The following is a 22,239-nucleotide window of genomic DNA, read 5'->3' as shown; positions in this document are numbered from 1 at the left end:
AATGAGAGGATGCTGATGGAGAGATAGGGGTATTGAGTAATGTTTGGACAAAGTGTGTGAATGTGATAGTCTTGTTTAATTAAATTCGTGTTATGATTTTGCCTTCTGTTAAAAAGATGAAGATCTTTAAGTGCTTGAGTTTCATCTTAGTGATATTCATACCATGTCTCTGCTCTAGTGAGACAGGATAGTGATGGAGATGCTCGTGTAGTTAGGAGTGATTTGTTAACTTTGAATTGCCTTGAAGCAGAGTGAATATTGCTAAACGTGCTGAGCCTTCACGGGTAAAGGCAATTTTAGCAGTTCAGGTTCAGAGCAGACCACAGTATCTGTGAGTTTAGGTTCAGATGCAATCTTCAAAGCAGCCATATGGAAGTGAACTCCTGCAGTTAGAGCTAGTTTGGAATTCAGCTGTAGTGCTTGATGTTAAAACATACTTGAGTCTGGTGCAGAACAGCAAAGGAGGGTGAATTGCTGTGGTTGGGCAAGGTGGCTATTGAGAATTGATTGGGGGTGGAGTGTTTTTTTCACATTTGCTGGTATTTCTAATTAACTTTACTTTTGCCTTCAGTGTCTTCCCTAGGTACCTCTTCTTCAAGTAGATACTGGTTTGAAAAGTATTCAGTCTTTCAGAGGCATTAGGACTGTAATTCACACAGGCATATAAAGTATCACTGAACATAAGTCAGAGTTGTACTGGTAGAAACAGATGAGAACAATGCTGAGTAGACTTTCTTCTGAAGAGAGTATGTACTAGTAGACTTAAACATACATGAAGAAAAACATTTATTCATCTTATAGCACATACACCTTATTCTAAAATGCATGGACAGTGAAAATAATCATAGTTTTACCATAGCAGGAAGGTAAAAACTCCAAATACTTGCTCTGTGAATTTTATGCCCATACTGTCTTGAGTTGCATCACGTCTTGAAGCATACAGATTTTCAGCCAAGGAGATCTCAGTGAATATGACAGAGCTGTGTGGAGCTGATTCGCTTTTTGTTTAGTCTTAAGTGCTATCCTAAACATGCTGTTCTAGCTTACTTAGTGTACACAAGAAGCCTCCAGTACTGGTGTTTATGAAAGGATTTTGGTAGACCTCTTTTCAAGTCAATGACGTCCTGCTCTCAAAGGAGGTACACCAACATTGGAAAGGCAAGGAGGGCTCTGAGCTTGTTAACATGGGCTGTGCCAGTATTGCAGTTGGCTGTAAAGGGGAGACAAGAGGAGGTGGTGGTAACAGAGGAAGAAAAGTGCCTCAGGAGTCAGAGAAGCCTTTGTCATTTTAAGGAGAGGAGTCTGCCAACTAGTTGAAATTTGCAGCAGGCTCTTGTCTTTAGGAGCAGAGCACTTGGGGAAGCATTTCTGTTAATGGCATAGTTATGGTTAATGGTATAGTTATGTCCTTTGAAGTTGTATCCTCAGAATGGGTTGATGATTGTAGGCTTAACTCTAGGGTGTTAAATAATGTGTAAAATTTGATCTGTTTCTAAAACAAAACAGTGGTAGGTTAATGTGTTGTTACATTATTGATGCTAGAAAAGCAAAGTAATAGCTTAAGATAGGAAATACAGAATGTTTTAACAATTTAATACAATTTTCCATACTAGTGAAGTTTCTTTACTTTTACAGAGAATGTGCCAATTTTAGCATTTTTTTCAATTTAACATCTTTATTAATGGCCCATATGATGGGGCGGAGTGTACCCTCAGCAAGTTTGCTCATGACAAACACCTGGGAGGAATGGCTGATATGCCAGGGAGTTGCAGTGACATTCAGAGGAACTTCAGACAGCTGGAGAAATGGGCTGACAGGAATCTCAGGAAGTTGGACAAGGGGAAGTGCAAAGCTCTATATGAAAAAACAACCCTATGCGCCAATATATGCTGTGGGCCACCCAGCTGGAAAGCAGCTTGGCAGAAAAAGGACCTGGGGATCCCAATGGACACCAGACTTGAATGTGAGACAGCAATGGGTCCTTGCAGCAAAGAAGGGGATTGGCATCCTGGGCTGCATTAGTGCAAATATTGCCAGGACGTTGAGAGAGGTGATCCTTCCCCTCTAATTCAGCACCAGTGAGGCCACACCTGGAATCCTGTGTCCATTTCTGTGCTTCAGTATAGGAGAGATATGGACATACTGGAGAGAGTTCAGTGAAAAGCCCACAAAAATGCTGAAGGATCTGTAGCTTTTACAGAGAAAGACAAGGAGAGCTGGGATTGTTCAGTGTAGAGAAAAGGAGGCTGAGGGGGATCTTCTTAATGTGTATAAATACTTGAAGGAAGGATGCAGAGAGGACAGAGCCAGGCTCTTTCAAGTGGTGCCCAGTGCTGGAGTCAGAAGCAGTGGCCAGAAACTGAAACAAAGGAGGTTCCCTCTGAACATCAGGAAACACTTTTATTGTGAGAGTGACTGAGCCCTGGCAGAAGCTGCTCGGGGAATTTGCGGAGTCTGCATCCTTGGAGATACTTGAAAGCCATCTGGATACAGTCTTGGGTGTCTGGCTGTAGGTGGTCCTGCTTGAGTGGGACTGAACCTCCAGATGATTTCCAGAGGTTCCTTCCCAGCATCAGCCATTCTTTGATCTTGTGATTTTGACAGAGATAATGTTAGTTAGTTGGCCCTTTTCAGGCAGATGTACCATCTCAATCTCAGGTCTTTTTGTGATGTGTGTTACCACTGTGAACATGGCTGTTGACTAGACTTGAAAAAATCAACTTTTTGAAGAAAGCAGTGTAGGCAATGTGTTGTGAGCAAAGGGAGGTAGATAACAGAGTGTATACTGTGTCACTGTTACAGTCACTTGCAGTACGTACATGAGGAAAACATTGCAGCATTTGATTGGAATTAAATCAGGCTGTGAAGCTAAATGTAAAGATTATCAATGCACTAAGGGTGTTTTCAAAACATGGGGCTGTTCACCTTTGAGGTAAGTTATTCATAATGTATGGTTTAGCCATCTAGTAGCAGTCATTAATTTTGGTTTGTACTGGAATGATACAAGCAAGTTCTTAGAACAAGGAAGAAGAAGGGAAACTCAAAATAGCTACAAAGAACTGTCTTTTTTAGGCTTTATGTAGTTAAACCATAGAACACATTACTAGGAACTTCCGAAATTTAGCAGAACTCAAGAGGGGATTGCACATTTGCGTGCCTTCAGGCCTCTCTTTGTATTGCTACTGAATTGAATTACAGTGTTCTGTTCACAAAACTGTAAGAATGGGAGAAAATTTAAAAATTTAATTTAAAAAATTAAAGTTCTAAAAATATATATTGAGTCTTCATCAAAATTTTTTTGCCTGCAGTGAGTGACAAGCTCTAGAAAAACAGAAGCAAAGTCACTTCTAAAGTACCACTTACTATAGTCTGTTACTTCAACATTGTATGCTGCTTGTTGTCAAGTGTGCTTAGGAGGAAAAAAAGTCTCACTTTTTTCTGTTTTTCAATTATTATTTTGTTTTTACTTTGCTCTGTCCATGTTCCATTAGCACACCTGAAACTACATCTGGTTATTCAGGAGTGCCTCCCCCTGGGTTAGACTCTTTAGCAGTAGCAGATTGCACTGCTTCTAGCAGTTTTTGTGACGACGGCCAAGAATGCACTCAGATAGCAGGGAAAGGCACACAGCTACTTTATTTACCTTAAGCTTAGACTTATATTCCTCTCCTCTGTCCACGTGCAAGCGTAATATATTTCATTGGTCAGGTACTTCTATTCACACGCCTAAACTCGTCTTTTGGTAGGGGCTCGACAGTTCTTCGCCTGTTATTGACAGCAGTTTTGCTCCTTTTCTACTTTCCCATCCTGTATCATTTACATTCTTTACAATTTCAGAGCTGCAACTGCTCAAATTCAAGGCCTACCATCCAGTTGTTTCCCACATTTTTGTAGAATTGGATCATACTTGTATCAATCCTCATATTCCTGAAAAAGCTTCAGATCTGTATTTTTTGCTATTCACAGAATAATCTATGAAACTTCAAGAAGTCTGGCAGTTAGGTGCCATCAGATATGGTTTCCTTGATGCTAAAATGGTCAAATATTCTTAAAAGTTAGAATTTAAGAAATATATCTTAATTAGTGAGGGGTTTAATTCAAGATACTTGTATTTTAAAATTTATTTTAAGACTTGCTTTAATGTTGTGCCAAACTAGCGTGGAAATCGCCTCTTTAAATGAAAAACACCTGCAAGAAATATGTTTTAGAAGTTGTAATTTCTGAGGAAGATTGTCATTTGGATAAGAGACAGACTTGGTTTTAGGCCAAATCTTAACTCTCTATCAAAATACCAGTCCTCAGAAAACTGAAACTAAAAAACTGAAGATGTTCTTTGCCTCTAGGAGAGGAGTTTTCAGTGTCCAGCAACCTAAACAGAGTTGGAACAGTAACGGCATTTGCATGTGTGTGTGTGCATGTTGGTTGTTCGTACAGAGATGTGCTGGAGATCAGCATTTTTTTTCTTCAGGTTATGTGCACATGAGTAACAATTAATTTCCTTTTTTTTTTAATTAAATGAGTCGGTATGACGAAAAGCAAGGCTTATAGGGAACCTTTTATGTGTGCTGTATATCTTAGTTGGAAATAGACAGTATTTTCCTGAAAATGTGTTATTCCTCTGACAGTAGTTGCTACAGATAGCTCATCAAATTTCTTAATGCATGACCTACCCCACAAATATCTTCATGTAGAAAATAAAATATCTTAAAATCTTTAGTTATCTGGAAAAATAGATATTTTCTTCTATTGTTAACATGCAAAAAAAAAAAAGCTTTCTACTTTCAATTCAGTGTTTTACAAAAAGAAAAACCTCAATTTTTTTTTCTAGGAAAGGGCAATAGCTGGAAATGAAAAAAAAACATGAGCCAAGTGTGTTAAAGAAGAGAATTCAATATTTGTTTCATAATTGCTCTTAATTTTCTGTCATTCACGGGTAATTCAGACTTTCAGTGTTGTTACTTGAAAGTAACTAACAAGGGTTCTACTGTATTCTGTCTAATAGTTAAAACAAGTTCTCAATCTCAGCTTTTTTGTGGAATAATGTTGCTCATTTACAAACAAATGTGGTTTTGGGACTGGAGAACAATGTTTTGCCAAGTGGACACCAGTACTTCACTAATTGGCATTGATGAGCAATTTCTGCCTCCTAGGCAACTTCTGACTGTTTTAAGTGTGCTCCCAGATTTTTTTTTTTTTTGCTTTTCAGGGCCATATTTCTTTTTCTGTATCAAAAACAGTGCTATAGTCTTCTTGCTAAGGATTTTTGTGCAGCTCAGAAAAGGTTGTTAATTGCTACTTGAGTGTTCTGATTTTTGACAAGGAAAATAAAAGTTACCAACAGAATTATGAAATTAATCTAGTTACTTTAACAACAAATATTGATGGCTGACACCTTCTGAGAGCTTGTTCTCGGGGTGTGGACTTTTTGTTGCTGATGTTTTAATACAGCTTGGCCAAATGTAAGTGTTCAGGGTAGGATTTTCCTGGCTGAGTACCTATCTAGAATTTTACTTTTTTTTTTTGAAGCCGTGCTGTAGCTTACTCGATTTTGTGGTGTAGAATTGAGCAGGGAGATCTTCATAACTCTTTGGTGTCTCGTTGTTTTGGAATGGAGACTTCGCAAATGAGAAAAATATCTTTATGTATTACACTGTTTCAGAGTGATAGTTCTGAGTGTACACAACAGGTCGAATGGTGGTCGAATACCATGTAAACATCTGCTGTATTACTTTTATATCCAGCTTAGAGAGTATTGGGGCAAAATGTGCACCTGCTTTGAGAAAAGGTACTTGCACTTGGTGCGGGGAGTTCTGTGCACAAGACAGCAATAATGGGCAAGGCCAGTTTTTTCTGTGGACTTTACTCTGGGATAAATTCTGCAGGACTGTGAGATAGTGTGGCCCCTGACTCCCACCCCCAGAAAATCAGATTGTCGTGGAATTAGAGATTGCTGTGGAGAAAGATACACAGTCACAGCTCACTGCAGTCAGTCTCATCGAGGAGGTTTAATCTCGTAGTGATATTTTCACAATATGGCACTTGTTCTGATACTAACACCACAGAAAGATTAGTATTTCCTGTTGTTAGTGTCAGTAAAAATTAGAAGTTATTCAAAGATTTGAGTCAAAGTGTTTTACAAAAAATACTTTTCTCGTGTACTGTAATACAATATTTGTGAATAAAGAATTCTCTCATTCTTGAGGTTATTTAGTTAGGATGTGGAAGATGAGGGCAAGTTAAGTGTGCACTGAGGTGTGAAACTTTTGAATAGAGGTGACCTTATTTAAGAAAAACAAGTAGAGAGCATGGGTAAATAGTGATATACATGTGGAAAAGAAGGTAAGGAGAGGCAAAGCACATTAGGTAGGGTCCTGCAGGTGACCTTTTGTAGTTGACTGAAGCATACCTACAGAACATGAAGCAGAAAATTGAGTGTAACATGTGCACTTTAACCTGGCTCTGGATGGGATAGTGAAAATGCTGTGACGGGGATATCTGAACTGGAAGATGAGTGTTGAAGAATGTGTTCTTCCTAGGAAATAGAAATTAAGTCAGCGTGGTGGGAAAGCACTGCTATTATTATTATAAGCTAAAGTAGTTATGAGTAAAATGTATTATTTTTGAGTGAAAATTTCTGGTGGAAAGGGTAATATAGTAGCAATACAGCAGAGTACAATTTGAAGAATTCTTTAAGAATTCTTAAAGAATTATGTTTATTTTGAAAGTAAATTTAAGGACTGTAAGAATTGTTACATGAAGTTACATTGAATTGAATGGTCAGAAACTGGATTTGCCTTATATAAATGTTGGTCTAGAGCTCATCTGTGTTTGAAACTGGAACATCTATAAGCTAAGGAAAAAATTCTCAACAGGGTGCTCAAATATTGTGTGCTGATTTTGACTGGGGTAAAGTTAATTTTCTTCAAGGTAGCTGATATTAGACTGTGTTTTGGATCTGTTCTGAAAAGAGTGTTGATAGCAGAGAGATGTGTTCATTACTGCTGAGTAGGACTCACTGAACCAAGGCCTTTTCTGTTCCTCACCCCACCCCACCACACAAACAGGGAGACTGGGGGAGCACAAGAAATTGTGAAGGGGTGCAGCTAGGACAGCTGACCCCAGCTCACTAAAGGGACTTTCCATACCATATGGCACCAACTCAGCAATAAAACTGGAGGAAGAAGGAGGAAGGAGATGATGTTCAGACTGATGGTGTTTGTCTTCCCAAGTAACCATTACACGTGATGGAACCCTGCTTTCCTGGGATGGCTGAGCACCTGCCTGCCAATGGGAAGTGGTGGATGAATTTACAGACTCACAGAATCATGGAATCATTAAGGCTGGAAAAGACCTCCAAGGGCATCAAGTCCATCCTTTGACTAAACACCACCATGTCAGCTAAACCATAGCACCAAATGCCATGTCCAGTCATTTCTTGAACACTTCCAGGGACAGTGACTCCACCACCTCTGTGGGCAGTCCATTCCAATGCTTAACCACTCTCTCAGTGAAGAAATTCTCACTGATATCCAGCCTGAACCTTCCCTGGCACAACTTCAGGCCACATTCTCATGTTCTGTTGCTTGTTCTCTGGGTGAAGAGACCAACTCCCACCTGACTACAACCTCCTTTCAGGTTGTTGTAGAGAGTGATAAGGTCCCCCCTGAGCCTCCTCTTCTCCAGGCTAAATATCCTCAGCTCCCTCAGCTGCTTCTCATAGGACTTGTCTCCAGACCCTTCCACGCTCCACTGCCCTTTTCTGGACACACTCCAGCACCTCAGTGTCTTTCTTGGAGGGGCCCAAAGCTGGACACAGGAGTCGAGATGTGGCCTTACCAGTGCTGAGTACAGGGGACAATCAGTTCCCTGGTCCTGCTGGCCGTACCATTTCTGATCCAAACCAGGTGCCATTGGCCTTATTGACCACCTGGGCACATGCTGGCTCATGTTGAGCTGCTGTCAACCAGCTCCTTTTCCATGGCAGCTTTCCAGGCAGCCTGCCTGCCCCCAGCCTGTAGCACTGGTTGAGGTTATTGTGACCCAGGAACAGGCCTTGGCAATTGGCCTTGTTGAACCTCGTACCTTTGGCCTCAGCCCATCGATCCAGCCTGTCCAGGTCCTTGTTTTGCCTTGCTTGTCTGCAAGACTTTTGCTTTCCCTATGAAACTGTTTTTATCTCAACTAACAAGCTTTCTCACTTCTACTCTTCCAGTTGTCTGCATGCCATCCTCTGTGGTGGAGCAAGTGGGCAGCTTTTTGGGGCTGAGTTGGCAGCTGAGCTTAAACCATGGCACACTGGAACAGGTTATCTAGACAAGTTTTGCAATTTCTATTTTTAGTGATGATGAGAACCTGACCGGACAAAGCCCTGAGAAATCTAACTTTGAAATAAGCTGTGTTTTGAGCACGTAGGAACAGATGACTTCAAAATCTTTGGTTAAACCTAAATTATTCTGTGATTTTTAAGCTCCACCTACTTAATAAAGCAGGTTGGACCCATAAAAACAGATAATGCTAGAATAGGTGTACAGATGGAGTGAAATAGGGAGTCTGGCAAAATAGTCTAGGAGGAGGTAAGTTCATCTCAGCAAATGTGATAAGGCACTAATCACCAAACAAGGGCAAGAACTCTTGTAAGTTAAATGAAGAAGTTGGCACAAAGTTATTTTTATGTAAATTAATTCCATGAAAATGTCTGCTCATCTTAGTGTTAAAAGACCATGGGGAGAAGAATGTCACAAATTTAGATGAGATGTCACTGTGAGTTTCTGTAACATAACGTAACATAACTTTTAGGAAGGAAGAAGCACTCAGTTCTAGAATACTTTTCTTGCAGTCTTGGAAACTCAATCACCAGCTCTGCATGAAGTTGCAGAAGCAAGGGAAGCAGGTTTGCTAAAATTAACATGGACATAGAACTGTATTACCCTTAGAAATCAAATTATTTGGGCTGTTGTTCTATGCTATGATAAGGAATTTTGATGCACAAGAAATGGAACTGTTTGTACCATGATCTTGTTAATAGCTCTGCCAGTAATGATTGTAATTTCTTCACAATATTAAATATGGAAAACTATCAGGTATCTTTAATCATACATATTCTGAGAACAAAAGCATTTTCTTTGATAAATAGACAGGCACTGTTATTTTGTAGTTTGTTGTGAACTCTGTATCATATTTTATAATAGTGACTTAAACTCAGTGAAGCTTGGAAGAGCCAAGCTAGTGCTTCTGCACAGCTCTTTCTCCTCCTCTCATTTTTCTATATATATAACTTACATGGGCTCTGGCACTCAGCTGACTTACTTTGTAAGCTCCAATGTTTCTTAATGTTTCTACCATGTTAGAAGATGACCCCAGCAAAAAACCCTCTCTTTGTTTTCTTCTAGATTAATGAGTTAATAAATCAGTGCACTGAGTGGCTTGACAAGTAGCAGAGTTAGCACCAGGGATGAAATAAAATGGCTTAGGTTTGGGAAAGAATAGTGTGCAGTAAGATTTACCTTCTTGGCAGTAGTGGACTGTTGATGTGTTCAGTTGCGGTCTGAGTTAAACAGTCTGTTGTCTGTTTACTCAGTTTAATGTGGTTTTAGAAAATATATATGGTAGTGATAATTACTTCAGAATTTGTGAATATTTTACGCTTCTGTGCTGTTAGCTATGGAGATAATGCAGCCTGATTTTATAGACTGTCATTCACTTTTACCATCATGAACTAGTTTTCCTGAATTCTGTGGTGGAGTCCAATTCTCACCTTAAACAAACAGAGAATCTTCCTATATACATCAGGTAGGAGGAATTGTTTCAAGCAGTGATGGGAGTTACATCAAAGTGGTTTAGTCTTTTCCTTCTACTCTTAAGCTAATAAATTGAAAATAACATGAAACATAATTGTGAGTACAAGTCACAAGTGGATTAAAATTGGGTAGAATGCAAGTGGTCTTTTGAGCACTCAGGGACCTGTGATAGTCAAAAGGTTGAGTCCAGGCATGTAAGTCCAGTAGCAGTAAAATTTTCTCTGTTTCTGCTGTGAGAATGCTGATGGGTGGGGAGGGGCAGTTGTTTTGTTTAATTGAAGTAGATGGGTTCTATTGTAACTGAAATGACAAGATAAGGTTTTCTAAAACTAAATTAAAAAAACATACTGAACACAAGTGAGTTGTGGAAATGTCTTTTGCAAAGCTAATAACAGATACGGTTAAAAGGTGCTTTGTTTCTGTCAGAGGGAATACTGAAGACATTACAAAAAAATAGTGTAACTTGTTCCTTTTGGTTTTGAGCATAACCATATTTCAGTTCCACTGTGCTGCTGAGTATGTTTACTTCAAATGAGATTTTATTTTTCTATTTTTTGAAAAGCAGGGGATACTACCTCTGTACTAGGCATGGAGTTGTTTTTGAAATACCTTCTGATAGTGCTATGGCGATTTTAAACCCTACAGAGATTCTCAGCTGTTATTGAACAACGGTGCAGAGAGTGTATTAAAAATTTAGAATTATCACTGAATCCTCACTTGATGACATTGTTCCAGATGGTGATATTTTGCCTGCTTTGCTTTATTTGTTTAAAAATCAAAATAGCTATTCTGAGCTTCTAAAAATAATCCACAGTTGTACATCAGTATAGGACAACATCACACAGAGTTACACATCAGTACAGGACAATGATACTAGTTTCTGTTCAAGTAATTAAACCTTTGAAGCCATTATTTTTTACTTCTGCTGTTAGTATTTGCTCATTCTTAGTATATATCCACATATTAGTGTCCTGCCTGCAAATTTTAGAGAGCCAGATTAGTTGCAGCATGTGCCTGGAAGGTTGCCAGAGCTCTGGTGGCAGTCTTTTTGCTCAATAAGACTGACTGTTCTTTTGATGCTTCATGTTGTGTCAGTGGAATTCTGCGCGAGCAAGTGGGGCCAGTTTTTACAATTCTAAACTTCTGTGGGAAAAGTCCTCTATCAGAGGTGTCTGTTTAAGTAAATGCAGCAGTTCTGAGCTAATTTTCATGGAAGTCTTCAATAAATCATATTACTTGAATATGGTTTCATGGAAGACTTCATGCTAGTACAGGTCATAAAAAAGCTCTGACAGAAAAGTGACATCTTTCTTAATTTGACACGTGTCCATCTTGTGGAAGAACCACTAAAGCATTTTAAAACTTGCCAGTCATGAAAAGATAACAGTTTAAGACTATTACATTATTTTGAATGCAAGACTTGTTCCACTGCTTAGAAAAAACCCAGCACAGCCCCCCCCCCCCCTTGCTAAGAAAATCATCACCTGTATATGTCAGAAACTGTAATGATAGTACAAGGAGTAATGGGTAAAAACTGAAAGAGGGGAAATTTGGGTTAGATATTAGGAAGAAATTCTTTACTGTGAGGCTGGTGAGACACTGGCACAAGTTTCCCAGGAAGGCTGTGGAAGCCACAGCTCTGGCAGTGTTCAAAGCCAGGTTTGATAAGGCCTTGAGCAACCTGGTCTAGTGGGAGGTGTCCGTGCCCATGGCAGGGGGGGGGACTAGATGATCTTTAAGGTCCTTTCCCATGCTTTAACATTCTGTGATTCTATTCTGTCTGTCCATCCACAGAACCTTCAGAATGATACAGTCTTTTTCATGAGGGTGGCAGATGGGTAATAAAAGTATGCACAGGCAGATAGCTGCTCCAAGTCTGTCCGTAGAACAGACAAGTATTAATCAAATCTGGGATTTTGAAATGTGTGGGCAATGGCTTTGTATGTTGGAATAATTTACTTACTGTTCTTTTTCCCAATGCAGCCAGCAGCCAGCCTCGGGTGTAGCCTATTCCCATCCGACCACAGTTGCCAGCTACACCGTGCACCAGGCGCCAGTGGCTGCGCACACGGTCACCGCAGCCTATGCCCCGGCAGCAGCCACAGTGGCCGTGGCCAGGCCAGCCCCTGTGGCTGTTGCAGCTGCTGCCACAGCTGCTGCCTATGGAGGGTATCCCACGGCACACACAGCCACGGATTATGGCTACACACAACGCCAGCAAGAGGCCCCACCACCACCGCCTCCTGTCACCACTCAGAATTACCAGGTCGGTTCCTGTCGTGTGGTATTTAAACGATAATTTTAAAAGAGAAAGGCTGTTTGGAAAAGAAAATGGGATTTTGTGAAGCTGCTGCTGTAAAGAATAGCACTGACTTGTCTCAGCTAAGTGATGTTCAAGTGGTGTGCAGTAAAATGGCTCATGGAACTGATGTAGCTGAAAAGACTGTGACAAAGGAACTATTCTGCCTCCACTGAAAATTTTTACTGGAAGATTCCTGGGTGCCGTAGGAGTTGTAGTACCAAGCTTATGAGGATGGAAGATTGCTCTAGAAGATAAACTACTCTGTAAATAGCTTTTGGGTGCCCTCTGTGAGATCCCTGCCTAACCTGCTGTGGATACAGGCTTCTGCAAATGGGAGCTTTGTCCCTTTTCATTGTGAAATACTGTATATCATTTCAGCTGTTTAGTCCTAAACTTATCAAGGCATTAGCTAGATTCTAATTAGCAGCTTAGTTTGTCTAAAAGGACTATATTATTACTGCATGTTCTCAATTCTTTTGCACAGTTCCTCTAATTTTTTACGTATTGTAATTATGGGGTCAGTCAATAGACAAGAAAGAGGGACCCCAAAAGTAAATAAAATCATTTGTTTACATAGGGTGGTTTGAAAAAGGATTTTATGTTATGTATCTTGGAATTACAAAAGATTTTTATACGTTAATGTATTTCAGCTCTAACAGTTCATGCCTTGCTACTCCTCAGTTGATCAACTCTTTGTGCTTTACCACAAACACTGTGAGAATGAAAGAATATATGTACATATATGTACATATATGTACAGTGGCTTCCAGGTCATTTCCTTCTAAGCTTACTAGGCATCTCCAATGTTTTAAAGGTGTCACATGGGCTATTTGCCTTGCTTTTATAGACTACTTATGGTTCGGTAATGGGAAGAAGGCTTTAAAAGCACCACCTTCACACTCCAAAAAACATAACCAAGAAAAATGTTGTTAGTGATAAGATTTTTAAAGCCAATATGGGCTTATGTTTCTAACCTTGTGAATTTATGGGGGTTGTAGAAATTTACATTTTGTGGAGATCTGTTGTGGGTTTTCTCTTCATATTTTACAGAAATAGAATCTGATACAGTCATTATTAAAAACTAGTGAGATTAGATGTTTTTCAAAAACAAAAATAATTAGGTAGGGAAATTGATGTAATAGCATGAGGTTAATTCCTGTATTAAGTCTATAAAAGACCAGTAGGGTTGTTTCAGGCCTGAAGTACCTTTAAATGTAAATTTAATTTCTTTAATGCATTTATTTGTATATACTCTACAGATAGATGGGGGAGTTTTAATTCTACTTTAGTAGGCCAGAAGAAAATGCTAACGACTTTTATTACCCTAGATAGATACCTAAAGGTGATTTCTCTGTTTTGAATTCTTAGGATTCCTATTCCTACGTTCGATCTACTGCTCCAGCTGTAGCTTATGACAGCAAGCAGTATTATCAGCAGCCGACAGCGACCGCGGCAGCCGTAGCTGCTGCTGCCCAACCTCAGCCCTCAGTGGCCGAGTCCTACTACCAGACAGGTGGGTGGCATGGTTCACACTGCTCTCCCTTGTTCACAGCCTGTCAACTCCTTAAAAACAGTTGTTTGAATATTTCACTTTTTAGTTTTGTCGCGTAGTTTCTGTCAACGTGTTGAAAAATTTTCCGCTCCCAGAGCTTCAATGTTATTGTGACATTGCCATAAGTAGCTGCCTCTCAGGTTTGGATTATTACCAAGTAGACTCAAAATATACCTCTAGGCAAAGGTCTTATTGATTTGTCTAGAAAACTTGCTGAAGTAGGTTCAGATGATAACTTGATTAGAATTACTCTTTTAAGTCTTTATTTACTTCATTTGTGTAGTTCTTTCATTATTCGCATCATGATTGCTACAAATCATCAATCCTATTTATTTTTTTTACTTCACTTAGAAATAAGAGGAAAGTTTAGGTGTGTGCTTTGGTTTAGTAAAACCATTGGATGACAAGGTTCTTTAAAAACGTAGTAGCACAGTTAAAAATTAATAATAAAAGTGAGGCTTACTAGTGTGAGCTGTGACATGGTTAAATCGTTGTTTGATACATTGTATGCAATGCATAACCATGACAACCGAATGCACAACACTAACAAGCAAAACAAGCAAAGAAACCAAAATAAAGGCCCACTTTTTACACATTTGTTCACCACCATGTTTTTAATTATCCCATAATATGGTTTGCATTTCATTCAGCTAAAACCCATCAATCTTTGTGCACTTACATTTTCTATCCTAATTAGCTCCGAAAGCAGGATATAGCCAAGGGGCAACTCAGTACACCCAAGCCCAGCAAACTCGACAAGTGACAGCTATAAAACCTGCAACCCCAAGTCCAGCAACAACTACGTTTTCCATTTATCCGGTGTCCTCGACCGTGCAGCCAGTGGCAGCTGCAGCCACTGTTGTTCCATCCTACACTCAAAGTGCGACATACAGTACAACGGCAGTGACTTACTCTGGTAAGGATTTTGCATGTTTTGTTACTGGGATCTTTGCAGTTGTTACAGGAGAGACTTTCAATACTCAGAATTTTAGCAGTTTGTGTTCAGTTACATCGTAGTCTACTGAGAAATATCAACCAGTTAAATCATTGTAATTTTGTTGCATCTTTAGAAGAGGTTTGGTGTCTTATGTGCTTCTTTGGTTATGTGTGAGAGTGTACAAGTGGTATTGCTATGCGAATGGTGACTTACTGTAAGAATTGAAAGGAAGAGGTGAGGGATAGAAAAAATAAGGAAGTGCATCCACACAAATGTTACCCTTGGGAAATGGGAAGGGAGCATGCAGTTACAGATACAGTTCAATATAAATCTTTTAAAATTGGGCTGTCTTGACCCAAAATGGGATGGCAGTGGGTGCTGAAAAAAAGACTGTCATTCAACCGTTAAGAATCCAGAAAGTAGTTACTAAGGAAAATGTGTTAACTTTGTAGCCAGATGATAATCAGCTGGCATGTTACAGCTACCTTGAACTTTTTGTTTTCTGTTTAAAAAGGGATTTTAGTACTTCCTCGAGACAGAGCCCAATTTTCTTCATTTATTCAACTGATACTAGAAATCAAGAACTGCATAACCAAGCTTTAGTGAGCAAGCATCTTCTCTGCACTAAAAGAACTTAAATCAGTGTAATAGGATGTAATAGTAGTAGGCATTCTGTCTTTTATCTTCATTTTTTTCCCTTTCTTCTGCATTTTATCAGTCCTCCTTGCTGTTTGGAAACTTGAACAGCAAATCTGGTTCTGGAAGATTGCTTTCTTCAGGTGGCCTTTGATAAACCTTTCACTGAAATTCTTTTTCCATCATACCCAATTTTACCAGATGTGCCAGGAAATTTCAGATGTTCTTTAGGGATGCATTTATATATCTAACATAACTGTTTGTCTGCAAAGATATGTCTAAAATTGAATATATTCCAGTACAATTGGTACCTCTGTATTTGTGTACTGTAAAACATGAAGCGAAATTCAGACTGCCTGACAAGATTTCAGTAAATTATTTATATCTTGCCCTGCCCCTCTGTTATGCAACATGATTTGAATTAGTGTATTATGTAGTTGATCCGTGATACCCAGTGATGTAACATTTGTTTTATTTTGATTTGTGAGGTACCTCTTACTCTGGCTATGAAGCTGCAGTGTATTCAGCTGCATCGTCCTATTACCAACAGCAACAGCAGCAGCAACAGAAACAGGCGGCGGCGGCAGCTGCTGCTGCTGCTGCAACAGCTGCTTGGACAGGGACCACCTTTACTAAAAAGGCACCATTCCAAAATAAGCAACTGAAACCAAAACAACCTCCCAAACCACCCCAGATCCACTACTGTGATGTTTGCAAGATCAGCTGTGCTGGACCACAGGTACCTGTATTACGTAGTTTTCTACTATGCATGTTATTTGTAATTTCTTCAGCTAAAAATCTGACCCTGTTAAGAGTCATAGAATCGTTAAAAGGCCTGAGTTGGAAGGGACCTTAAAGATCATCTCGTTCCAACACCCCTACCATGGACAGGGACACCTTCCAACTGACCAGGTTACTGAGAGCCCCATCCACCCTGGCCTAGAACACTTCCAGGGATGGGGCATCTGCAGCTTCTCTGGGCAAAAACTGTTCCAGTGCCTCCCCACCCTCACAGTAAAGAATTTTTTTCTAATATCTAAACCGCTCTTTTTGAAACCATCCCCCATTATCATGTCACTGCATACTCCTGTAAAAAGTATCTTTCCATCTTTCTTGTAGGCTCCCTTCAGGTACTGGAAGACCTCAACTAGTTCACACCAAAGCATTTTTTTTTCTAGGCTGAACAAACTGAATTCTCTCTAATCAGGAATATGTGTTAATTTTTGAACATTTGATTCTATACTTATGCTAAAGGAATAATTAAATGAAAATGGGCACTATTATAGAAAGAGGTCCTATGAGAAGACAAAAGGATAGATCCCCGAGCTTGTACAGAGAAGCTTCACCTGTATTTTGGACTTCAGAATTATTTGAAACTTTGAATTTGATTTACTTCTTTAGTATAGCAAACTTCTTAGAAAATACTTTTTTGAAAGCTATTCAGTTACATAAATTATGTGAGCGGTAAGCCTGAAAATTTACTCTTCACTGTATTCCAGCATCCCCCTTTAGTTTCACAGTGTGTACAAGTGCATGGAAAATAAGATACCACGTCATGCAAAGTGTTGGCTAAAAAGTTCCTTTTTTTTTTTACATAAACTTGTCATTATTTCCCACCCTGTATGCTCTCTAGATTGCCACTGTTAATGTAGGAACTCAGATCAACTTATGCATTACATTTTCAGTACAGCTTTATTTATGCACTGCTTTCTTTTAAATTGATTTTTCTAGTTATCTGGATACACTTGATCCCTGAGGTCTTGTAAGTTAGAGGTAAAACCAAAATCAAGAGTAATTGAATGCAGTGCAGGAAGCTGTGGTTTTCTGATGATACCAAGTTTTCAGTGGTAGTATCTGTTGACCACTACTTGACTGGGGAAGGCAGAATTTAGAGAAGAAAAGCCTATATTGTTTTACCTAACCGTGGAATCCTGGTGGTAGAGAAGAAAATTTACTGGTCTTAGAAGTGACCTATTAATACCTGAAAACATGTCATACAGAGGAAATGTTCAGAGTAGGAAGTGTTTCCTATGTAAAGTGTGTGTTTTTTATGCTATGTTATATATTACACGTATTCACATGAATGATGAATGAGCAGTACAAAGACAGCTGATTGTGTGTGTATTGTTTATTTAAACAGACTTATAAAGAACACTTAGAAGGCCAGAAACACAAAAAGAAAGAAGCAGCACTGAAAGCTTCCCAGAACACCAATAACAACAGTACTTCTGCTCGTGGAACTCAGAATCAGTTGCGCTGTGAGCTTTGTGATGTGTCTTGTACAGGGGCAGATGCTTATGCTGCACATATCCGTGGAGCCAAACATCAGAAAGTAAGAGTTTTCTCTTGTTCTTACTGTGCAAGACAGTGTCTATATTTCTTTCCATCATTTTTTCTCATCTTAAGAAAGGAGAAGATAGGCAGAAACAATATAACTTGAATTATTTTGTTTAAAGGTGTTTACTACTTCTTTTCGTTTCGACCTTGTCTTTAAGCTCACTATTGGAAAGGCCTTGTTGAAAGAAAGGGGGGAAAATATTGCCATGACATTAATGAGAAGAGGATGTCTTGGGAAAAGTATGTAAATTGTAGGAAGAGATGTGGATTAAGATGAGGAAAAGAGTCATTGAGGACATGGGGTACCACACTTGTGCCCCATAACTGTTCTCAAGACTTCTTGAGATTCATCCTGCTTGTCTGGTGCTGTGAAGCTTTCAGTGCTCTTTGAAACACTGTAAGCTGAGACAGTGCCAAGAAACAGGAGTATTATGCATCACTTCTTGGTAATTCTTGCAAAGTAAATTGTCATATGGGAGCAAGGAACTGTAATAGACTCTACAATGCATATGCTTGGAAGACTTCTGATATGCATGCTTTTGCTACTGTTTTGGGTGCATTTAGGTGGGCATTCTGGAATAAAGTCTGTGGGCTGCACTGTGAAACATTGTGACCTGTGTTTTAAATTTGGCCATACAACAGTAAATGCAGTAGTAGGGTAGAATGTGTGGTTCATATTACAGATTTTCCTCATAGCTCTGGCAGGATTAATGTCACTAACAAATACAGTATTAATACTTAGCTTTTGTAGCTCTTTGCATCTCAGAACACAGGTATCAGTAACATTGTTCCTATTGAAATAAATCTCATAGCAGATTTAACATAAATTTCCCACAAGACAGACTTGTCTGGTGTTTTGTTCTTTCTTTAATAAATTGGACCATTACTTTTTTGGGTTCTACCCAATAACTCCATAGTTATATGGAGTATAGTATATGTTATCCTTATGTAGTTTTCTCTTTCTGATAGGTAGTCACTAACCACTGCTCTTTTAGGTTCTTACCAGTATAAAAATGAAGTCTGAAAGGACTCTGTTTCTGTGGTAACTGAAGAACTGTGTGCATTCTACTGGAAAAAAAAGTAATTTTAAAGAGTTGCTTGAACTTAAATTTATAGTATTGTGTGACATTAATATGTCTGTATTCTGATAGGGAACATAAAAACTAAGAACCTAAGAAATTAATTTATACAGTTGTGAGCATATCATGCTTGTTTACGTGTGTTTGCATTTAAGGCATGTCTCAAAGATTTGTATGGTTTTTACTCCTATTTTCAAAACCCAGTCTTTAGTTTTGGTTTTGCATGTTTTCTGCTTATGGACTACATGGATTGCTTTTCCAGGTGATGGTCAGCAGTCACCAAAAAGAAGTCTTATTCTGTCAGGCATGTTGTGGAAAGGCCTCTGCTTATTACTTCTAAGAATAAGCATGTACCTCTTTACTATGTAAGAGATATTAAAGAACTCTGAAATACCTCTTCCATCCTCTTTAACTGTTTCTGTACATGTACCTTTTTCTCTTCTTAAAATAAAACAAAACAAAACACTTTTGCCCAAGGAAACTCTTCAGTTTTGCTAGATGAACTGGAAATTCTTTCAATATGAATACTCTTAAAATGTAACAATTAAAAGAGGCAGTGTTGTTCAATTTAATTAATTACTTAAATAGTTTCATTAGTTACAAATACTGTTTGGAACCAAAATAGTTCAATGTGCTGCACTTTTGGAGGGAGAATAAAAAATAAAACCGGACAACAAAACAGACACATTGAAACAATGGGAGGAAAATGTTTTCTTGAGTTGTGCTGACTTACAAGTTTATTGCATTTCTGTTCTCTTCTACACAGCTGTGGGAGTAAAAGCTTGAATTTCTCATGGAAGTAAGCTATGTGACATAAATATTTACAGTTTCCTTGTGATACAAATGCCAAGAGTTTTCAAATGTCCTTTTTTTTCTTTTTCTTTTTTTTTTTGCTAGGACTACTTTTTGTAAGAAAACAACAGCCAACTTTTTTAGTTATATTGATCTTTGTGATGCATAGTTGAGATCATATTATGAATTTGAATTATGAATTTTTCTTCATATTTACAGGTAGTAAAGTTGCACACAAAACTGGGCAAACCCATTCCTTCAACTGAACCAAATGTGGTTACCCAGGCGACTTCCTCAACATCCACATCTGCTTCCAAGCCAACTGCCTCTGCTTCAAATATAGCAACTAGCAGCAGTACTGTGAACTCTTCTGTGGCATCCTCTGCAGTGAAAATTCTTACTCCCACGGCAAATACGCCACTTAACACTGCGTCCAACAACAAAACATCTTCAACCGCTGCTAATATACCTGTAAAGAAAATATCTACACCGAAAATTAACTTTGTTGGCAAGTACAGAAGTCAGTCTTTATTTTGAAACCTAACCTATTCTATAATTTTTTATTACGTATGAGTACAGAGATACAAATGTATTTAGTTAACTTCAGGCGTGAGGAACTCCGTTGCGTTTAAAGGAATTACTGATAGGTGAGAATAGGGATGTATATTAAAGTTTTTTTCAAAATTTGTGGTATTTTCTGCCTGGTTGTCTCCCACCTTCATGAGAAATCTCACGCTTATGGTTTCTTATGTAGTTGCTGCTGGAGTATTGCAGTTTATGGTCCAGCTGGTCCTAATTTCAGTTCACAACCTGGACTGTTAAGGCACCTGCAGTAGGTTGGCAGTTGGTAACTGGGCAACTGAAACATCCTTGTAAGAGTAGAAATGTAACCATGGAAACTTTGAACTGAGCATGAGATGGGAAGCAGCTGTCCCACAATAAGCTGTCCTGCTCTTCAAGGAAAGACACAGTTGCAACACTCTACGGCTATACTGCCTTTACTAGTACAAACACTATAACGTTTTAAGGTACTTTTTTTGGATACGTTTACACAATGTCAAAAAAAAAATTAAAATATATTCAGCTGACTTGTTCCATTCTCTCGTGTCTCTTGGAAAAGTGGGGGGAAAAAACCCTCAAAACAGGAATTTTATAAAGCAAAACTTTTTCTTGTTAAAACAAAAAACTTTAGCGTTTAAGTCACTTGAATGTTGCTAAACTCATTTTTAAACTCTGTATTTAAAAATACGTTTAAGTTCTAACTGATTTTAAAAGACTGATAATGCTTCGGCCAGACCATTGATATTTCCAAATAAAGTTTTCAGTGTGCACATCATGTTTAATCACATTCTCATTTTATGAAAGTTAATTTAACATTTTTTGATTTCTAGGTGGCAACAAGCTTCAGACAACAGGAAGTAAAATGGAAGAAATGAAATCAGCTGAAAGTGTTAAAACAACTCCTGCTGCTACAGTACAAACACAGGAAGTAAAAGCAGACACAGCGGCTGAACCAGTGACTCCCACAACTCTTGCAGCCTTGCAAAGTGATGTCCAACCAGTGGGCCATGACTATGTGGAGGAGGTATTAATGTGAAAATGTGTATTTTAATTGTTTTGCTGAAGCATAATTGCAGAGTGGTTGAGGTTGGCGGGGACATCTTGAGGTCATCTGGTGCAGCCCCCCTGCTCAAGCAGGGCCTCCTACAGCCAGTCACCCAGGACCATGTCCAGGTAGTTTTTGAGGATGTTCACGGATGGAGACTCTGTAACTTTCTTGGGCAAACTGTGCCAGAAATCTCTCTACTCTGGCCACAGTCCTCCTTGAAGATGAGTGATAAGGCACTGAACCTGCAAAGGCTTGTGCATATGTTTACACTTTTGTATTGTACATATGTCTTTTTTGCTCAGTGGGGCATTCTTCAGGTGACTGGCATGAGAAAGTGGGCCAAGTCTAATGTAAATTTTGTATTATATGCAGTGGTATATAGGTTTGTAATTTATTCAGCTCAGTACATTCAGGTTTGAATTTAAAGCTATGGACAGTGGTTGTCTGTCAGCAATGAAAGTTCTCCTTTGCCTTCTTTCAGTCATTGTATGAACTTCTTAGCATGTTTTGAGACAGGTAGACATTATCCAGTGTCACTGGATAGTTAGACTAATGGATAATTAATTTTTACATCAGCTTTGTAAAAAAAAGAAAATAAAAGGCCAAAATGTGTTACAACTTTATTTTCCAGGTAAGGAATGATGAAGGAAAGGTGATCCGCTTTCACTGTAAACTCTGTGAATGCAGTTTTAATGATCCCAATGCCAAGGAGATGCACTTGAAAGGGAGACGGCACAGGCTTCAGTATAAGGTTGGTACAAATGCTAATGCTTCTCTCTGAAAATCAACCAGATGTCACTGATCACGTGTTCTTACATTTAAAGAGTAGAAGAAAGGAGACATATGAAATAAAAGTTAGAGAAATACATTTCCTAGGGCTTATACTCTTTAAAAAGTAATGCACGCTGTGAAACTATTTTGGTTTGGGTTTTTGAAGACGTTTTAACATTGCTTGTAGTATGCAAGCAACACAATAGGTTCTTTATGTTGTTTACCATGAATTTCAAATAGTGTAAAATAGTATTGCTCAATGTTTTTGTCAGGATAAACCATGTACACTTTTTGTGGAACGCTTAAGAAACGAGTGTAAGCAGATCTTTTTAGTGATAAGTGCATTCATGTAGCTCTAAAACTGCATTTTACTCCCCTTCATTTTACTGTAGACGATTAGGGCTTGTTAAATATGTCACAACAGCTC

The 22,239-nt window shown here is 38.8% G+C and overlaps 1 protein-coding gene and 1 non-coding gene across 4 annotated transcripts in view; both read left to right on the top strand.

Annotated features, from left to right (window-relative positions):
- ZFR (zinc finger RNA binding protein) overlaps nucleotides 1–22,239 on the top strand; it is a 42,985-nt gene that overhangs the window by 3,105 nt on the left and 17,641 nt on the right. For 2 of the 3 annotated variants that reach the window (XM_027634795.1, XM_027634797.1), the window contains exons 3-10: nucleotides 11,781–12,063; nucleotides 13,468–13,612; nucleotides 14,349–14,567; nucleotides 15,713–15,963; nucleotides 17,365–17,556; nucleotides 19,652–19,952; nucleotides 20,824–21,017; nucleotides 21,673–21,792. In XM_027634795.1, the coding sequence (XP_027490596.1) occupies nucleotides 11,781–12,063; nucleotides 13,468–13,612; nucleotides 14,349–14,567; nucleotides 15,713–15,963; nucleotides 17,365–17,556; nucleotides 19,652–19,952; nucleotides 20,824–21,017; nucleotides 21,673–21,792 (1,705 nt within the window). The remainder of the gene's footprint in view (nucleotides 1–11,780; nucleotides 12,064–13,467; nucleotides 13,613–14,348; nucleotides 14,568–15,712; nucleotides 15,964–17,364; nucleotides 17,557–19,651; nucleotides 19,953–20,823; nucleotides 21,018–21,672; nucleotides 21,793–22,239) is intronic. The other variant, XM_027634796.1, reaches the window with a different exon arrangement.
- LOC113943537 lies at nucleotides 8,839–8,974 on the top strand. Its single transcript, XR_003526373.1, has one exon. It is a non-coding gene; the product is annotated as a small nucleolar RNA SNORA66 (small nucleolar RNA).

The sequence above is a fragment of the Corapipo altera genome, unplaced genomic scaffold (assembly GCF_003945725.1).
Source record: "Corapipo altera isolate COAL_440 unplaced genomic scaffold, ASM394572v1 61411, whole genome shotgun sequence".
NCBI lineage: Eukaryota > Metazoa > Chordata > Aves > Passeriformes > Pipridae > Corapipo > Corapipo altera.
Note: the sequence above shows the minus strand (reverse complement) of the source record. Positions and strands in the feature narration are given on the sequence as shown.